Genomic DNA, 14,114 nt, shown 5'->3' on the forward strand with positions numbered 1-14,114 from the left:
GTATGTATGTATGTATGTAGACACACTTATATAAATAACACGCATGGTGCCATATTTTTCAGAAAACCTCCTGTTTCTCTAACTCGGCCCCAGGGGACAGCGAGTTTGTAAGGTTGCAGGTTCGAGCCTGGCCTCCATAGGACAGTCATATCCGTGGGCCCCTGAGAGAGGCCCTTAACCCCCAGCTCCATAGGCACCACATCAGATGGCTGTCCTTCACTGCCAAACTACCTACATATGTGTCTGTGTGTCAAGGAGAGCAAGATGGGGAAGGCAAAGACTTTCCACACGAATTTCCCCACACGAATGCATAGAGTATCATCATTTCGTTTAAAATCAGGCAGGGCACATGGAGAGCATTACCACCCCCACCACGCAGCCCCCAAAATGAAGACCTTGATACGTGCCTGTCTTGGTGTTCCCCCCCTTGTATGAGATGTGCTGAATGGCGTCCAGCAGGGTTTCCTTGTCCTCGTAAGAGGTGAGCTTGAATTCGGTCCTGGCGTCGTCGCTGAACTGTGCGATGGCGACCTGTTGACAGGAGGCGCGATTCTTTAACACCCAGAGCTGTTTATTTTTTTCCCGCAGTTATCAGGCCCAGGCCAGAACAAACACAGAACTGTCACTTCGCCCCTGTCAGCTGTTTTGATTGGCTCCCTCCGCCAGAACCCGATCACTCACTCCGGCAGGGAGGATTCCCTGGGACCTTAGGATGGTTATTCTATCCCCCGGTCCCTAATCTTCGGGATCGCTCACCTCTGCCACCGTAATACGAGACACATTCATTCGGTAGGACCCACAGTGCCTTTTTACTGGCTGCCCTCCACCTCACAGCACCGTCGCACGATTAGGGTGGGGGGTCGGAGCATGATCAATGTGCTCTCCTCGCCGTGTCTAGACACTGGGCTGTTTTCCTCTGAATGGTGCCTCTGGAGAGGCACACGCCCAAGCCGGCCTCTGACCTCCCCCTCCCCAGTGATCCAATCCCCAGGACCGGCCAGGAATGGGTGATGTTTTACATATGGATTTCTTAGCCCAGGTGCATGACTCAAAACGTGCGTCAAGCTCAAGGGGGGGCATTCAGAGACAGAGAGAGTTTCTCCCTCACAATATCCTGCCTCAGTGCGACTTGAGCGTAGCTCGACTCCCACCCACAAGGGTGTAACAACCAGATGTGTGGCTCCCAATACCTAAATTTGTTTCATTTGTCCTCCTGAAATAATAGACCTTTGTATTTAAATTATTAAGTTGTGCCGCCCCCCTCCCAATATCAAACTCTCTCCTACGCCTGCGCCCACCTCTGTGGTCTCAGGCTTGTGAACCCGACCTTTTCCTGCCGTTAATCAAAAACAGCGCAGGATTTTCAGAGATGGATATTTAAGGTCCAGAGAGCAAAAATCCAACCAGTTGAGTTTAAAAAGCCACAGTCACAAAGTGCTTAACTGGTTGATTGAAACTAAACCTTGGTCCGGATTTTGACTTTCTGCAGCTGAAATATTCACTTCTGCTTTTCTTTTATTGCCATCGGAAGAAGGAACATATTCAGCCTGCAGGATCGGAAAATGCGAAAGGGAGATGGGCCCAAAGTACCCGCACCCACCTGAGTGCCGGCCGGTCCGATCTTGTCAAGGGCACCGAGGGTGTTGTACAGGAAGCGGATGATCTTCTGGAAGTTGTCGTCCCCGATGCTCCAGGAGCCGTCCACCAGGAAAGCCAGGTCTGCTTTGGCCCCTTTACACACTGAGGAGATGGGAGGGACATTTGGCAGGCATTAAGACCGCAGGAGGTGCACAGGGTGCCCGATTGTTAAAGAGGAGCGGACAAGATTGATACTAATTCCTAGAGCAAAATTCCCTCCACTCTCCACCACTGGGCATTCGACGCTTGGAGACTATTTCTGGATACTTTGCTTTTTCACAATAACAATTAAGAAAAGGAACGTGAGTCTTCCATAGAGAGAAATAAGCCCTAAAATGGTCGATGCGTCTGGGATGCATAAGCAGTTCAGTGACACTCAAGTGATCCTGAAGTGAAAGTACTGGGGCCTTTTCAATGAGCCTCCATTAGGGAGCGGGACAGCGCCAAAACTCAAGTGGACAGATAATCGAACCGCGTCCTGGCAGGGCCCAGTCACGCTATTACTGAGTACAGTTTCTGATTTTAGCCACAATGGGCTCGGGGGGGGGGGCAAGAAGTACTTTAATTGTCTCTGTGAATGACCTTTGGTTGACATACACATGGATCTTATTGTCTAATTTTAACTGATGTACAATAATGTAACATTCACACTTTTAAAGTTAGTAAATGTCCTGTTAACACCACTTTAAAGTTAGAAATATAACTTTCATTTGTTTCACATCGTGCTGTTGGCATCCTTTTTTACAGTTACTAATGTAAAGTTCACACCAGAGGAGAGTCCTTTAGATTAATTCATGAAAAGATGATTTTTTGAAATCTTTTAAGCCCATACCCTACACCTCTGAAGGAATCTAGGTAGCATTTTAATTAATCTAATAAATAAGTATTTGGTATGGTTTCATTCAGCATAGTCAGGTCCTGCACTAAATAGTGATGCCATCTAAGTCACACTGTGTGTCACCAACTGGCATCTCTCACTGGCCAGGTGAGGCCAACACAACCCCTGAACCCCCCCCTCCCCAAACAACACACACACACACTGTCATCACCTCCCAGCCAAACAGTCTGAGACCCCCTTGATAAATCCTTAATAAAAATCTTCTGGGCCTCTGAAGGCTAAATTATTCTCCTGAGGTGCTGCATACTTTATTGTTGCCCCCGTCACTAACATGCATAGAGCATTAAATGTATTACAGTTTGCCTCGTTACCTTGATAATTACAAGAAAAGTGACTTTTCTAACAGGAGAATAATGAATTCTGCTGATTGAGCATGGTCACATGTCTGTTTATTTGGGTGGGATGCTTGCACATTACCGCAATAGACCAATAAGCAGTAATTCCTTAGGAGTAGCAAAGGCCACCTTTTACAGGTAATATCCTTATATTTAAGGTGATGAGACTGACCCGTGTGGTAATACCAATGAGGACGGCAGCCCATCAGGGACACAGGCTCACCTTCCTTTGCGGGAGGGATCGTTGGGATGGGGGGCGTTGTTGGGGGCTCAGTGGGGGGTGGGGTAGGAGCAGGACCTGGATATGAAATAAAACGCATCCTGTTTCAGCGGCTGGTCTCGCGTTTCCACCTGAAAAATGTTCCCTCACAGCTTCCCAAGGGGCGCCGTTTAGAGTGACGTAAGACGCTCCGCGGAGATTGCCTTATGGAATCACCCTGTTGACGTGCTGGTGGTCCGTGTCATCGGCCTCTCATTGCTGGAACAAGGTGACAAGCACACTGGAGTGGCGCAATTAACTGTGCCTCAAGGCAAACAGAAAGCTCTCTCCATACAATCCGGATATAAACAAAGACACCAAAGGATCCATTTAAAACGGTAAGAAGATCAATTAGAAAGATTACGAAGGATCAGTCTGACGATTTACCTGTTCAGCAGAGGGTGACCCAGCATCCGTAATGCACTGCATTCATTTCCAAATGAACGATCCCATTTTATTGGCATTTCGAAAATGCCGGCTTAGTTGACTACAATAGTCTTAGCCGGCCCCGACACCAAAACACAGCGTGCCCAATCAAACAGAATATGCCTACTCAGGCAGCACGCACCCACCAAAACAAAGCACATCAAACCTCTGAATAGGCAGGGCTGAAGCAGTAAGGCAACCACGGACATAGAGCAAGGCTAACTGTAGATAGTCAAGTCAAGTCAAGTCAAGTCAAGTAGCTAGACTACTGGTTGCCAGTTACTGCAGTCAGAAAAAAGTTGCAGTCCTGGTACAGTTTTGCCCCCCAAGGCACAAACAACATTAATGTACCCTCAGTGCTACTTAAATGTTCCTCAGAGTTCATTTCTGTGCCTTAAAAGGTGCATTTACCTACAACTAGGATACAACTGGCAGACCCTTGAGGGTACAGCCCCTCTGACAAGTAATTGTTCCCTCAAAGGTTCAAATTGGTACTTTTTTTTCAGACAGTGTGCAGAATTATAGTGCATGTTCTTAGACGATGTGGTGGAGCGGTTTTATATGTGTGCTACCCATAAAAACGCCGGCGTCCCACACAACCACTTCTACCAGTGGAAATTACTCTTCATAGTAGCCTCTCGAAATTTCAGCAGTGAAGACAGGGGTGGGTTTGCTGTTTCTGGGAGCCCACTGAAATAGTCGCTCCCCCCAATGTTTCAAAAGCAAAATAAATAGCTAGCGTGTAGAGTCAGAAGATCACAGCTAGCTAGCTGGTTAGCACAACACGCTGCTTCAGCAACTCCAAATTTGCGTCAATTTAATCTTTAGTGGAGTGACTGTTTATGGGCGCCAAACCTCAGAAGGCTGATGCAAATGTCCGATTGCGTGGTGGTCAGCACCAACTTCAATTTGTGTCAAAACAAGGGGATCATTCTGGCTTCAAAGGGAACGTAAACATGTTTTTTTCAGTGCAGTAATTCAGCATGGACTAGAGAAGCGGGAGGCAGGGGCTTACGTGTTTTGTCCACGGTGGTCACTGCGGGACCCTCCATGCCCTGATACTGGCTATAGACGCTGATCTTGTACGGGGTGTTGGGAGACAGGCCTTGGAAGCAGCGTCCAGAAGCTCCTCCCCCTAGGCTCACTTCCTGCTTTTGTCCGTCTGCGGTCAGACAAGATGGAAGTCAGCCATCGTCAAAGGGACACGCTGAAGATGAGCGGATTCCGTCGATCGCTCTCGTCCGCTCTTCCCCAAGGTCTTTAGCTTCTCGGCGTAATCCGTGAAATTAAGAACAAACTGAGCCATTGTTCCTCTTACCGGACTGAGATGGACTGAGGACCAGACTTAGAGACACAGGGCATCTCAGGAACAATGTACCAGGTCTGAATTGACAGAGTTATTCACATGCAAACCAGACACTTTAATTACGCGCAGTAACGCTTTTCTGCCCGAGGACTTGTCTGGATCCAATGCCTGTGCATCAGATAGTGATATAGCAGATAAGAACCTAAGCAAAGGCAACTTCCGATCGACTTCACAGATAACGGTAATCGGATCTCATCAATATCCTCCTGACCTACAACATAACAAACCCACAGCACATTAAAAACATTCCCTCTCAAAGAATGATGCAAGCGTGTCCTATTAAACAAACCTTCCCATCTGAGTTTCACACAGACTACGCAACCCTTCGAAAATCCGAAGACCTCCCGTGTGACTCCAGGCAGAAATGCTACAGTGGATCCTCCCATGGAGGAAATTTTCCGTGTTACCCTCTACTTTTGTTTTGCAATCACCTCCTTGGGATTCTCCTACTTCTGGCATTCTGGCATGGTGTACTATCAGCACATCCATGCCCCGAGAGGTACGTTTCCTTCATGGGTCTTCATCTAAGTTTAATACATGGCTCTGCTTGAGTGTAATGCAGCCAAGGTTCCACACAGATAACAGGTTATTTCAATTTAAGGAGTGTGCATATATACATATGCATAACATTTATTTCTGAGATCTGGAAGAAAATCCAGAAGAGGACTTTCTTTTATTACACATGTGAAAGTGTCACCCCCAAACAGTGCCAGAACTTTACTGGTTTCTCTCTGGACCCTCTACAGACAGTCTCTGGAAGCCATTAAAATGACTCACTGAGAACACTCGTTTAACTTTTAATGGATCTCTCACAGTAAAAATACGGACCACGGCGCTTTTCATTAACGGCGTAAAACACGCCGACTGACGGTGACACTGTCGCTGTCCGTCAGGAGGGCAATTTAGGAGGGCATTATTTTTTCATAAGGTAGTAAAGTTTTAACACTCTAGCAAAAGGCACCATTGCATTCAAGTAAAGACTGTGACTGATCTTTACTGTGCCCCCAATTTAAATTTCAATCAATTAAAGCCGTGCGTTTCAAAGATAGTTAGTGACTTTTACTGAAAGTCTTGTTTCCACTAGGAATTCACATTAATCAGATTTATTATAATTCTGCTTTTATCTCTTAACAATTCATTTCAACTTGTCACTATTTCAGAATTATTTTTTCAAATACCCTGTACCACTTTTCCCAGTATTAATCACGATATGATGTATGATAAATTTGTGAACCGTTGCCATCTTCACTCCCCATTCCTGAGTAAAAGTTACAATAGTTGATAGCAAGAAAAATTTAATTGACACTGTTTCAAAAGACACCAAGACGTCTGATCTCATCTGACAATTTGGTCTTCGTCAGACGCCAGTTTGCTTTTGTTAACAAACAGGGATTATACTGGAAAGAGAAATGGCGCCTCATCACCGCAGAGAGTAAGGATAAGTCAGGAATGAGCGAGTGTCAGCCAGGAGCCACTTACTGTGCAGGGACTCGATGACGACCCTGTAGAGGGAGGCGTGCTGGAGGGGGCGCCACTGAGCACACATGCTGGTGCTCTGTGTTTGGTAGGTGTTCAGGTTTGCCACTCCCAGGTACACTGTGTGATATGGAGACAAGGAAATACATACGTGAACGGGGGTATAAGTTACCCCACCAGGTTGGAGCAGGGGCATAAGCTATGCATAGGGAGGAATCACATGTTCCTGGGGGAAGGTTCCATTTTCACACCAGTGGGGGGAGGCTTCAATTTATATTCAGCAAGAATGCAGTAACGTACACTGCTAAAACATGTCTTTAATGACAAAAATGGGGAATCGGTTTGTAAAAACGGCGTGGATATCTTTGCTGATATCTAATACATCGACATAATTTAAAACAAAAAGGAATAAACTCAACAGTAAAAAACAGGCATCTACCATTTACCTAATTATAAGATTCATTTGTCTAAGACTACATATACTGTGCTGGCCATGGGTCTTGAATCAACAACCATCCGGTCACTGGCACTAATCTGCTGAGCTACACATTTTCGCAACAACTGATTGCCTAATAAAAAGAAAAATTCTTGTAGAACAAACATTTCTACATGGGAGAATCGGTAGTAATTAAATAGCAAAAACACTGTTCTGCAGACTTCAGTAAAAAAGAAATACAACATGCAGGTACAATTTAAGCAAAATCAATTCTGGTGCGGATACGTCCAATGAAATTACTGATCCACAGTATTTTCTTTGCTATTCAATGTGCTGTATATACAGTACAGCTTGGATTCTGTACCTCAAGTTTATTTTCTTAGTCAGGAAGAAAAAAGTAATTAAATAAGACATTCTGTGTATTTGTCCTGCTTGAAAAACCTACAGTCATTTAATCCGATCTATACTGTATAGGATCCTATTGAAGAAACAGCAGCGGGCAAACAGCTAAATGAACACTCTAGTGGGTGGGGGGGGGGGGGGGTGAGGCTGAAAGGCTGGGAGGGTCAGGTGCCTGAAGCTTTGTGCTGATTGGTTCCACACATCCCTCCTGCCCAAAAGGATTATTTATTGCAGTGTTCTGGTTTATATCTCCTGTTCCCTGGTAACCCTTCACTGCAGGTTAGATGGATTGACTAGTTTTCTTCACTTCTATGATGTTCCACCTGTCCACAATCCTGTCCAGGTCCCCCTTCCCACCCCTGTCCATAAATAACTCACACTTCCCTGCATAGCCCCAGTGCTGTGTGGTTCCATTAATTCTCCTGGTAAGAGAGACTCTCACAAATACAGTCGAACCGAGGAGACTTATCTGAAACCGTATTGTGCGTCTCTGAAATTCAAGCCCTTAAACAAGAAGAACGCATGTGGTCAGCAAGGCCGCGGTTTAGCAGCACATAACGAGTCAACAAGGCCCTTCAGAAGATGTTCTCCTTGAAGAACAAGATGGAGAACACGCAGGAGCATATGGCGGAATGAGGCGGCTTATCTTAATCCTGCCAGCACTCCTGAATAATGCATGTGACTGCTGGCGCCCTTCAGTAGCCCGCGCTATTAAAAATGCATGCGCTCACGTACCTGGGCGCACAACTGCGAGGGGGCCACATTTATTATTTTACTGAATTATTCAAATTGGATTGACGCACAAAGTGGACGAGAGTTGCGTGAGACGGAGCGGGGATACAGGGGTATGGAGCGTGTTGATGCAACACACAGAACAAGAGCCGAAAAATTAATAAATAGAATTTTCACGGCTCAAGATGTAATATATTGTTATCCGTGTCAGAATCGTGTTTCTGCTTCCCCTGTAATAACGGCTTGTCTGGAGAGATAAAGATTTGCCGCCCGCACTGGAGGCCTGTCCACCGTGCCGCACGGGGACGCTGTCTCAACGCCGCGGTTATCTGACTTCACCCTGATGAAAACGCCTCACTCATTTTGAGCGGTGTGATGGTGGAGGTTTCAGCAAAGAGAAACAGTATGATCACATTTTTATACAATAAAGGCACTTGTTGTTTACTTAGCGATTTTCCTGATAATATCTGATTTATATGCAGAAGTAATGTGACTCTTTCGATACGACAGGATACCAGCGCTTTCTCCACGTCGTTAATCATTTTGCGTTGTATTAATCCGTAGTTTGCGTAAATGAGTGTGAGTAAATGAATTGAATGCGGCTGTCCAAAGGCTGCAGCACAGCTTCGCTGCCAGTGGGGTGTTTGCTGTGTAGAAGACGTCTCGCAGGAGGAAACCTTAAGGGACCCCATGCGAGGTTCGGCTGTTTGCCACAGTAGCTTGTAAAATTGTGGCTTTGACGCTCATGGGACAGTAAATGCATTAAATGAGTCATTTTACTAGCATCATGTCCTTAAAAAATCCCCACTCTTAACTGCTGACACAACAGAGAACACAGAATATACTGAAAATATGTATTTATCTTTTATGAGCACGTGTAACAAATGTATACTGTTATATGCTACTGCAGGTCAGCACTATAGCCCACTATGTGCAGAGTCAAATGTTCCCCCCTCCTCTTGTGAGTTAGATGAACTGGTCTCTCCAAACTGCCCATCATGCAGGATTGCGAACCAGGCTTTCCTCAACCTCGAGTGTTGGAAAAGGGAACTAGACCTTACGTGTCTTGGCTTTGCCAGTGAGTGCGATGCTGGCGCCTGTGCTGTAGGTGGCGATGACCTTGACACTGTATTCTGTGTCACTCTGCAGGTTCATGATGAAGAGAGTGTTGATGTCGTCCCCAACGAAGTTCTCCAGGGCTGGTCCCGGGACTGCGGAGAGCGGACAGTCTCTGGGCGTAAATTCACTGGAACCAGCCTCTGTCTTTGATTGTGATTGATTATGGGGGGAAAATGTCTCGAGGCACTGTGCAGGACATTGGTAGAGAAATCACACAGATCATCTCATCCCCAGAACCAGAGTGCTTACAGTGACTTAAAGGGGAGGATTCCCTCTTCAAGTTCATCACCTAATGATGTTCTGCTTACCTAAATCATTACTCCACATGACAGGAAGAGAAATGGCTCATTGTCTTCCCTGAACGATCTGACAGTCCATAATATCATCAGCAGATCTTTGCACTCCCAGAGTAAGGACAGTAAAATGCATGAACCCTGCCCTTCATCAGTAATTCACCATCTATCACAATGACAAAACGCTTACCTCGTTCACCGCTAACTGCATTCCGGTGAACTGCATTCCTTCTTTATGATACTTGCAATTAAGAAGGCATTCATACGCCGGAGACAAAACTTAAGTGGACAAAAACAGCCGATGTCTTGTGCAAATGCTTATAGACCAATTACACCAAAGTTAGGAAACCGCTCAATCGAAATGCCCTTTTACAGTGATTTAGCGGGTGTCCCCATTTTACGACGCAGTTAATGGAACATTTGTTTCTCTAGAAACCTTAAAGGTGCAACATGTCTCCCAGATGGCCCTCTTTCCAGATCACAGGTTCTGCTCAATGCTTGACTGGTAATGGAGAAGGAGCGACAGTCCCAACTGTCGACCCACCTTGGTGTATTTCGTTTGCTGCTATTAATGCAATTTCTAGTTCTCTCTCCTTCCCACTCGCCCAGTGTTTCCTCCGGGACCCACACTCACCGGAGATGGGCTGGTAAATGACCCGGTAGCCTGCGGTGGGGGAGGAAGGCGGGTGCCATGTGACACGGAAGCGGTTGTACCATTCCTCAGACACTCTCAGGTTTGTGGGTGCAGCGAGGGGTACTGCAGGTAAACAAACACAAAGTTCACATGGGGGGGGGGGGGGGACAACACTTGATTTCCTGCATCACTTCCTGTGTGCAGCCGGGTGGGTTTATGATCTAAGCCAGGGGTCACCAACTCCAGTCCTGGAGAGCTACTGTCCAGTAGGTCTTCTACCCTACCTGGCCTCTGATGAGCCACACCTGTGCTCAGGTAAATACCAGGAACAAGTGTGGGTCATCAGAAGCCAGGTAGGACAGAAAACCTACTGGATAGTAGCTCTCCAGGACCAGAGTTGGAGACCCGATCTAAGCACTTGGCCGTGAGAAGCATGTTCTTTGGTCAGCAAGAGCCAACTATATATAACAGCCGATGACGCATATATATTCACATGAAATTCATGAAGACCCGTGAAGGATTTATTTGTTATTGAAGCTCAGCATTGTGCTGCATTTTGTTTCGAATTGCGAGACAAACTGTCAGCCGCTTGTCTTTCCTAAGAATGTGAATAATCCTCCCAGTGACATTTAAATCATTACTCAAAAGAGCAGAAAAGACCAAAATCGGTGTTCTGAGGTAATGCTTTAAAGAGTGGTGTGTGTAATCAATTACGACAGAGGGGAAAAACAAGCTGTTTCACAGGCTTATTACTGGCCGGAGGGAGACTGCTCTTATGAGGGGCTTCCATCATCCTTATTAATGGACAAAATCGATATTTGTCTCCCTGCCTGCTCACATTTACCATGTCAATAGTGCAAGCTCAGCGAAAAACCACCACCTGTGTCAAGTGACCCCAGGACTTACGTCGGCCCGCGATAGTGATTATTGGCAAAGCGGGGAATAGTTTGCTTTAAGGATGGGCCGGGGAATGTAAACACGACGTAGTGTGCCTGTGTGTTTAGTGTGTGCAGCTGCTGGAGCCTCGAGGATCCACTTACACGTGTGGCCCACGGAGGAAGCGCTGGTCCCATCTCCGGCAGCGTAGATGGGAGTGACGGTCACCTTGTACTCTGTGTCTGGCCCCAGGTGTTCCAGGATGACGCTGTTCTCTTGACCGGACACAAACACCTATATTTAAAAGAATAAAACATGATATATGAGATATATGATCCAATAATCACGACTTACTGTCCTCACTTCAGACCAGTTTGCATGATGCTGTCGCTCCTTGGGAGGGTTAATGGGAACAGTGGTCCGCCGGTCTGTTTCTGATCTCCCTCCCTGCCCATTAATAATACCCTACCAATCCAATCATCTGGGCCGCTGTTTATATTATCTCTGTTTGACTGGTGACTAAACTCACATGCCTCTTCTGTTCCTCTTGGGGATCTCCAGCGGAGGGAAATCACCAGTCCTCTTAGTTGTGAGACGACGTCGCTCGGCCGGAATGACAGCACGCCAGTCCGAAATTTGCCAACATGACCGACTTAATAGACCGCAATTTGTCAGAGATGTTTTCATTCGGCATGATTAAGCGCGACAACAACAGCAGCTAATGAGCAAGCCGACAATAAAGCGCGTTCAGTGGAAGAGAAATAATGAGATATACCGAGCTTAACAGTGCCCATTTTTTTACAGTCACACGGAGATTAGCCAGACACTAGAAAATGTACCGTCGGGGAGTGCAGTGTGGCTCAGTGGGTCATCCCTGCAATGGGAAGTTCAAATCCTGTGGTCAGCAGAACGATGTCACCATTGGGCCCTTGAGCGACAGCTCTCACCCCCAATTGCTCCAGGAACCAGCTCACCCTACTGTCTCAAATCTACTTCACTCTGGAAAAACATATCTGCTCTACAAATAAAATGTTTTTTATATAGCTAAAAAGCAATTACTGTTGGGTCATAATGGTCTGATACGACCACCCACTAAGTGCTTAAATTGATGTGGATGGTGGCTCAAACCTGTAAACCTGTATGGATGCTGCTCTGGCACCCGTTCTGGAGAGAGGATCGCTAGCTTTACACACTACGGATCACAACGCACTTGCGCAGGCTGCCGGAGCGCTGTGTGTCTCTCTGCTGTCAGGACGCACTCTTTAAAATTAACGTTTGACTCTCTGGCGATAGAACAGTGTCACTTCAGGGCCCCAAGTGTAAATGGACACAGTGTTTAGCAACACAGAAGTCAACCATGACCTGAGTTCTACAACTTTCTATCTTTCCAACATCTTTGGAAGAAAAATCATCTTCATGACAACCAAAATAGCTTCTGGCTGCAGATAACACCGCCGTGATTAAACGTCAGGTGCAAGGGCATGAGTGAGTTGGACTTTCTCATGACAACAGTGTCCATTGCAAGATATCTTCTCTGATCTCGATAAGGACATCAACGGTGACACGTCGGCTCGGGCTGAGCACTGACATATCCACTGACCCCACCACGGGGGAGGGGGGTATTAACGCCTTGGTGCTGTGGAAAGCACGTACAAAACGGGCGTGTGCAAGTCCCGCCTTCACGGACATGAGGGGTGCTGTGCCTGTTTACATTTCAAGCATGCACAGTGAGGCTCCTTCCAAATGCTTAACAGCAATAAGCATCAGCCAATATCCAGCTTGACAGAGCAATTTAAAAGAGAAAGAAAAACGTCATTGGCATTAGGGGTCGAAAGCAGCAGTGTCATTTGGAGGGTATGCCGAACAGTCCGTCCGAATCCAATGTAATTACGCGAAATGAGATTTTATAATGCATGCGCGTCTCATAAACTATTTATAATGCCCGCAATCAATCTACTCTGGCTGACTGAGGCTTACAAAGCAGAGAATTAAACCGCCATGCCCTGATCTGTCAGTACACGCTCTGACGCTTGTATAAAAAAGGGGACTGAAGGGGAGGAGCTGTCCACCCAGGCCATGGTGCTGAACGCCCGCCCGCCCGCACGTCGTAAAGCAAACACACTGAAAACAAACGGACTTCCTCCCCGGGAACCGCGTCCAGCTGACGGGTCTATTTTTATCTCCTGTGGATGTTTCCCTCTGCGACATTTCACACGCTAACGTAACGTCTCCCGGCGCTCCGGCGCGTCTCCCGGGCCGCCAGCGGTCTCAGACGGGAAATTAAAAACGCAGACGTGGTGGGCCCATGTTTACGGGCGACTCTGGTTTCACGCCGCCTCCCTTTAACGCGTGTGGCCAAAAAGGCAGAGGCACTAGGGCCACATGCGGTAGGTAACACACGACCCGGAGAGCAACATCCAGTCCTTCGGGGTGTATTACAAGACTGTAGTCTTTCTCTTCTCAGTGTTCCATGACAGACCGGTGAACGCTGGTCGCCCCTATCCTGTCACGCCGCCAGAATGTGAGCAGACTAAAATCAGGCCGATTGCAAGGCATTTCCATTCTTGACTGATGTGTGAAAAATCACATGACCCTCCCCCCCCCTCGCCAAGTCAATAAAAAGGCAAACCTAGCAAGAGTGTCCTGAAATGTTTGCATTCTATTAATGGTGCAGTTTGATCTCCTTCCTAATTGGCTCTGTCCCCCCCACCACTAAACTGCGTCATATTAGCCCAAATGTCATGCTATTGTTTGGTCCTCGGGAACTAAACCCAGTAAACTTGTAAGAAACCGGCATTCAGGAGCTTCAGCCTACCTCCAGTGAACTGGACCTGCTTTGGGTTTATGACCAAAATGATCATATGGCCCTGGACGTCGCACTCACCTCCTCCTCATCCCAGTCGCCTTTCACAGGGCTGTACGACACCCGGAACTGGTTGACGCTGAGCATGTGGGGGTCCCAGGATGCCCTCAGGCTGTCCGGGGTCTCGCGATCGATGCGCAGGTTCCTCACGCCGACCCGTGGCACTGGAAAGGAACGACCCAGCGTCACAACACAGTCAAGCCGAGTCAAATTAAGTCAAGTTCGCTTCGCTGTCATACCTCCACACAGGTATACGGTGCTATGTAATAACACTCCCCCAGGACTACAAACATCATACGAACAGCAGTGATCGTGGGGAGAGCTTTAATACACAGTGCGATGTATACGTCAACAATAGGCA

At 47.0% G+C, this 14,114-nt stretch overlaps 1 protein-coding gene across 4 annotated transcripts in view; it reads right to left on the reverse strand.

Annotated features, from left to right (window-relative positions):
* col14a1a (collagen, type XIV, alpha 1a) overlaps positions 1–14,114 on the reverse strand; it is a 76,586-nt gene that overhangs the window by 29,339 nt on the left and 33,133 nt on the right. For all 4 annotated transcript variants that reach the window (XM_049026408.1, XM_049026409.1, XM_049026407.1 and 1 more), the window contains exons 20-28: positions 13,775–13,917; positions 11,055–11,184; positions 10,015–10,137; positions 9,030–9,179; positions 6,402–6,518; positions 4,572–4,718; positions 3,095–3,169; positions 1,601–1,740; positions 408–531 (exon numbers count right to left, since the gene is read on the reverse strand). In XM_049026408.1, coding sequence (XP_048882365.1) covers positions 408–531; positions 1,601–1,740; positions 3,095–3,169; positions 4,572–4,718; positions 6,402–6,518; positions 9,030–9,179; positions 10,015–10,137; positions 11,055–11,184; positions 13,775–13,917 — 1,149 coding nt within the window. The remainder of the gene's footprint in view (positions 1–407; positions 532–1,600; positions 1,741–3,094; positions 3,170–4,571; positions 4,719–6,401; positions 6,519–9,029; positions 9,180–10,014; positions 10,138–11,054; positions 11,185–13,774; positions 13,918–14,114) is intronic.

This window comes from Brienomyrus brachyistius, chromosome 9 (assembly GCF_023856365.1).
Source record: "Brienomyrus brachyistius isolate T26 chromosome 9, BBRACH_0.4, whole genome shotgun sequence".
Taxonomy (NCBI): Eukaryota; Metazoa; Chordata; class Actinopteri; order Osteoglossiformes; family Mormyridae; genus Brienomyrus; species Brienomyrus brachyistius.